We start from the raw sequence: 6,000 nt of genomic DNA, 5'->3' as shown, positions 1-6,000 counted from the left end.
TACATTTTAGTCCAGACCAAAATCTAGGAGCTCAATGATACTTACTTTGTCCATGTAGAAAGCACTTAGGCATTCAGGACATTCCCTCTCTTTCACAAATCAATCTTAAACCTTATTTCCAAAGTAACTACAGTTTAATTTGGACTCACATGCAAGCTTCAGGCTGATTGTCCAAGCTGCAACTCCAAACCTTGTGAGGATCACACCTTGCTAGGTTCTGCCCCAGATCTGTGCTTCTGGGACATTAATTAAACACACTGCTTTCTTGTCCTTGTCCCCATCACTGAGCAACCATATTCATCTGGCTTTACAAGTTTTTTCCTAAATGAGCTCCTTTCTCTTCATCATAAACCAGAATCTGGAACTTGATTTGTATGCAAGATGAGAATAAAAGTACATCGTATTTTAAATTCTGATTTTATTTTTTCTAGCAAACAGGTGTTAATTGTGCCAAAACATGTATTAGCATTTCTGCTAATATACAGTAGTAATTATGAATGTAAAGGCAAAAAAAAAATCTTAATTCTTAATTATTAATCCACCTTTACAATAGACTTAATCTTGCCAGAGTTATCATTGCATTCTTTCAAGGCACTCTATGCTCCCAGCAATATTCAGGATCCCTTATGCTGCACACTCCGGTTACTCCAGAAGAGAGAAACACTGTTTGAGGAAGTGGGTCATGTGGGTATAGAGATGTTTCCTTGAAAGGCCTGGTATTGCATGGTTCTGATCCGTGTACCACTGAAAAAGAATAACAAAAATGACTTGATTGCTCAGTCCTATTATAACTAAGCAATCTCACAGCAGGTCTTTATTACCCTATAGAAGATATTAGATGCTTCACAAAAGCAAATAGATAGATCTTGCTAAATCTTTTCCCATTTTGTTATCTATTTTTGAGGCATTTCCATTTTATTCATTTGACTGAACAAAGTTTCTAAATCATCTGTAAGTCAGAGTCAATGCCTCATAACTGCCAAATTAGTTGCATCAAGTCAGGCAAAAAACTCCAGACTTCCAGATGTCCCCAGGGAAGTGACTCTGACATGTGCTGCATGATCTTAGCAACTGGGTCATTGACAAGACAGACTTGACTAGCAACAGTAGGTTCCTGCCAACCAGCTCTATCTAAAAATTGTGGAGTTCTGTATTAGTGCAGTGCCCTAGACATTATATCCACTATATTGAGAAACCTGATATAGAAGGATTGTAGTCTGTCTTGGAAATAGCACCAATTATTTTAACCTACTTTATTTTAAAGGACAATGTGCCTTTTACAGTTGTTTCTATCCTTGCATCATAAAGAAACTTTGGAATATGTATTTTTTAAAGCCAGATCCTTCTCTCTCTTGTGTAGTTGCAAGAGAACCAGCATAATTCTGAAGTGCACATGAGGAATTCAGGATATTTAGAGCCTACTCAAGGATCTATAGTCTTTTGTAACTCAACAAACCCTACCTCTGCAGGAGTTCCTGTAGACTCATGTGTTTGAGACCTCATGGACTCAGAAAATGGGGAAGAAGCAGAACAGGAAAGGACAGGGACCAGGTTCAAGCACTTGTCATTGAGCAAATACAGTGGGTATTAGGCCAGGGATGAAGGGTATAGCAGCAGTAGAGCCTGGCATGGACTCAGTGGGTGCATCTACACATGCTATTAGGGTGCAGCAATAAACTCCAATGCATATTGCATGAGAGTTTATTGCTCCCAGGTGCCACGTTTGAACATACATCTGGAACGGCAGCTCATTGAGTCAGATCAGAGTAGCCCCAGCTGCCAGAGGTCCTTGGATTCAGCCTGCCAACCTGGGGTTGCTCCAGCCTGGTTCAACATGCTGTAGGGGGCCTGGCTGAGGCATGAGGGTACTCCAGTGCAGGGCTAACTGCAAGTCAGCTGCCATTCTGAAGCACCCTAGTACTCCAGCCAACCCAGTCATTGTGTATGCATGTGCTGTCGAAGACTAAAAAACTCCACAGTAAGATGGTACTTGTATTTATAAGTACTAACCTGCAGCAGAGTTAATTAGCTTACTCCGTCCTTATAGCACTGCATGTGTAGATGCTGAGACATTTACTGTAGAGCTAGTTAGATAACTCCAGAGTAAATGTCTCCTGTAAATGTGCCTATTGTTTTGTTCTTTCTGCATCATTATGTTCTTCATTCATCCTTTTCAACCTTGCATCTATTCTACTCCTCTCTCTGCCCCTGCTGCCCTACTCAGAATTCCCAAATAAACTATTTGTTTCTACTGCAGACATAGTGCTTAGATGTTTCATTCTTTTTTCCCTGGTCATTCATCCTTTGCCTGTGATTGACATGATCAGCCCCTGTGGTGGCAGCTCTAGCTTCTGAAGCCGGCTCCTCTTTTATTATATAGCGACAGACCCAGGAAGAGGCATATAAGCCTGTTTCTTATTCTATTTTTCCAGGGCTCCAAACTACTCTCTGCAAATAAGAGAATGACCATGTGTAGAAGCAGCTGGAAGGAAAAAATAGAACCCATCATGTTTGGCAGCTAGTTTTCTGTAAGCACAGAAAAATGATACCTACATCAGTGTTTGAAACTCACTGGGTTAAACTGAGCTGTTAAAAATGTCACCAAATGTTAGATAAACTGCTTAATAGAATTATCAAGTAGATAATTAGGAAAATAGGAAAAAAAGAAAATCAAGAATTATCAAGTAGATAAATAAGAAAATAGGAAAAAGGAAAATAGTTTGATGTTATCTACCATTGCCTGGAAATCCACCTGTGCGTCAACCAGAGCTTTAGCAATCTGTGCTGAGTTCTGAAAATGCACGTTATCTGGAAAAAAGGGGAAAAAAACAAACAAGGAAGAGAGTGGCTGTTAAAACCTAGTAAGTATCAGAAAATAAAAAGTCCTAGTACATTAAGTTGAGTTCATCAGTTGTTGAGTGATTCAGCTGACATTACTAACAATGAGTAGGCATTTCTTAATATACTGGATGGAAATGTACCAACCCTCTAAATACTGACCCTAATTAAAGGCACAGAATGATACTTAATGTTTCTCAAACAAAGTGTTTCTGGCTCAGTATTTGTACTGCCTTTGTGAACCTCACCATCTGCTGTTCCGTGGATGAGGAGATATTCCACATTTTGGAAATTCTTTGCTCTCACCATCACTGTTGAATTCTGTTAATAGAAAAAATGAGCAATTCAGCAGTTGCAATTTAGAGCTCTTAGTGTTACAGGTAAAGGCTTCATTGTCTAGTATAACACTAATCAAATCATCATATAAACTGTAGTGACTTTTTATGTCTGGGATTGTAAAGTAGACATATTCAGTGTCCTCTTCCAAATGTCAGTTCACATAAATCTTGTGCCCCTACTTTGTCTTACACTGAGGCCATGCCACTCACCTACTCCAAAGTGTTCTACTAGAGCAGATTGGGATGAAGAGTTTCTGCTATTTGGGCTGAGTATTAAAGGCCTGATCCAAAGCTCACTGAAATCATTGATTTTTGAGGGATTTTGATCAGGCTGTATATGGGGTCAGAGCTGGTATGTATGGTGACTGAGGGGAATGGTGATTCTTATTGGGATGGAGGACAGAAGAGGTCATATATGCCTTTCCAAGATGTTCAAGTCAATATTACCACAGATTCAGTTTGCATGAAGCAGCTTGCATATCATGCTAAGAAGATAAATAGTAAAATTAATCTTTCAGCATCTTTCTGGTACGTTTTCCTTGATTTGGTTTGGTGGAATTATCAGAACTGACACCCTTTGCCCTATTGGGAAAATATGGACCATTTAGTACAGAATGTTTAGGACTATTAAATATAGAAAAAAAGAGTGACTATAGGTAGGTTAATTCCAAAATAATCTAATACCAGCCCAGGTAGCTGATTTACCCTACCCCCTCTTTTGTGCCAATGTGGTTCAAGTTTAAGAAGAATGAACACAAGAAAATAATTCTTACTTTGTAGTGTTCAAGATTGTCTGATGGAAGACCCATAAATCTCTCTGTGTAGATAGATGCTGTAAAAAATAGAGTACAATATACATGATATTTTAAATACTGCACATTTCAATTACTTCAGTTGTGCAAAATAAATGATTATTTATTTTAAATTAGATCTCTGCCCTCTCTCCCACTAGCCTCATAATACAGGATGCCAGAAACATAATCACTTATGAAAATGAATAAATGCTGCAAGTTTACCTGGTCCTAAATACACCTGAGTATAATAGGCAGCTAATGCATGTGGAATGCTATTTCTTGAATCAGACTAGGGACAGACATTCAAAAAACCCGAGCCTGAATTGATTCAATCTTTGTAGGTTAGTCTAATCTGGGTAGGCTAAATCCATTTTGTAACTGGACAGACATCCTAGAAATGCAGGCACATGTCTGCAGTGGCTCAGGCTAGAAGCCAGGGGGCGCTAGAGCAGCCCTCCCTTCCTTCCATAGGGCTAAGCTGAGCGAAGCGTTGCCAGGCACAGGGCACTCTGATTATTCCCTGGCCCCCCTCCTCCCCCCCCCCCAAGCTGCCCAGCAGGGAATGTGTATCACCCTTCACTCAGTGTTTATCCACCCATTAAGAAAACAAAGCCTCTCTCCATTAACTAATGGAACTCTTTGTAAACAGCTTTTTTAAGGAAGGAAATTAAGCTACCTGTTGATTAGCTCCAAAAAACCTGTCTGCCTGTCGTTTCCCACACAACGGACCCATAGCCAGCATGTGATCCGCTAGCTAATGCTGAGGTCTTTGTAAGGCAAAGAGGAGGAGGGAATAATCCTGGTTTAGCAGGGAGAAGCCAGGCAGGTGCTCTGTGCCTGCAAGTCTCTGCCAGAGCTCTGGCCAGGGAGCAGTGGGGCAGCTTTGCTGTGGAGCAGAGAGCCCTGCCCAGCCCAGACAGCATGTCAGGATGCTGGGGGTGCCTGGTTTATATCTTAAACCACCAAGGGGTCTGGGACAGACATTGCATAAACTGGTTTGACCCAGATCAGTTAAGCTTGAGACTGTATTCAACCAGGTTTATCTCAAACCCGTTTCAGCCATTTTCAGAGTGGTTTATGTGCATTGAACATCTATGCACTGTTCTGTTACAGGTTTAAGCCAGGTTCTGATCACTTAAACCAGTTTATGTATAATTTCTGCCCCTAGCCTCAGCGTCAAAGCTAAAAAGTGGCAGTTCACCTAGAATAGCTGCTACCACAGACAAAGTCCCTCAACTGAAACTGCTTTACTCTGCAGTGTGAAACTGGGGATCAACAATTCAGTTTATCAACTGAGGGGAAGCTGTCTGCAAGCCAGACCACAAGGGGTTTTACTGTAACCAGCACCACGAAGTAGAAGTATAGGCAGGGCACTGCTGAATTCCATTCTGTCACCCTTCCTGTTCAACAGCTGCGGGGGACAGGAGATGGCATAAGTATAAAACTGTGTATATGATGCTCAGTTCTCTGACCGTTTTTCATACACCAGGATGCAAAGGGAGTTGGAGTAAGGATTAATGTTACCAAGTTTCCTAAAAATTTGCTAAAGCTCTCTCCAGATATGAGGGAAAAACAAATACACAATTACTCAATATTTTCCTCTTAGAAAAAAAAAAGGGCTAGAAATTCCTTATGAGGTCACTTTTTTCACTTTAGCCAGATCTTAGAAGATATAGCTTGTGGACAGTTAATCAAGCGCTGTTGAAATATATAGCAAAAAAGCATGCTCCTCTAACATGTGCCTTGCTAATAAAACAAAAAACAAAAAACAAAACCAACTGGGCTCCTACAGCTGAACCATCCCTGTCCCAGACACAGTTCTGACTTCACCAAGAAGACCCATGGAAATCTGTGACACCCCATGAAGCAGCACCACTTTCCAATGGCTTTTCTTAGAAGGGGATAAGAAAGCATAATCAGCAACAATGGGTCAAGCTGGGATATCCTGCTTTTTTAATCTATAATGTCCCCACAGTGCCAAGTGGGGATTTGCACTTTGCACCACTTAAGTTTTATCATCAAGGTAGATT

The 6,000-nt window shown here is 40.7% G+C and overlaps 1 protein-coding gene across 1 annotated transcript in view; it reads right to left on the bottom strand.

Annotated features, from left to right (window-relative positions):
- Nucleotides 1–401: 401 nt before the first annotated feature.
- The window catches only part of FAP (fibroblast activation protein alpha), a 61,406-nt gene continuing 55,807 nt past the window's right edge, over nt 402–6,000 (bottom strand). Inside the window, exons 23-26 of the mRNA XM_006277995.4 lie at nt 3,950–4,008; nt 3,087–3,159; nt 2,735–2,808; nt 402–744 (exon numbers count right to left, since the gene is read on the bottom strand). Coding sequence (XP_006278057.2) covers nt 643–744; nt 2,735–2,808; nt 3,087–3,159; nt 3,950–4,008 — 308 coding nt within the window. The 3' untranslated portion in view covers nt 402–642. The remainder of the gene's footprint in view (nt 745–2,734; nt 2,809–3,086; nt 3,160–3,949; nt 4,009–6,000) is intronic.

The sequence above is a fragment of the Alligator mississippiensis genome, chromosome 4, assembly GCF_030867095.1.
Source record: "Alligator mississippiensis isolate rAllMis1 chromosome 4, rAllMis1, whole genome shotgun sequence".
Lineage (NCBI taxonomy): Eukaryota > Metazoa > Chordata > Crocodylia > Alligatoridae > Alligator > Alligator mississippiensis.
This window is presented reverse-complemented; position numbering and strand designations above follow the sequence as displayed.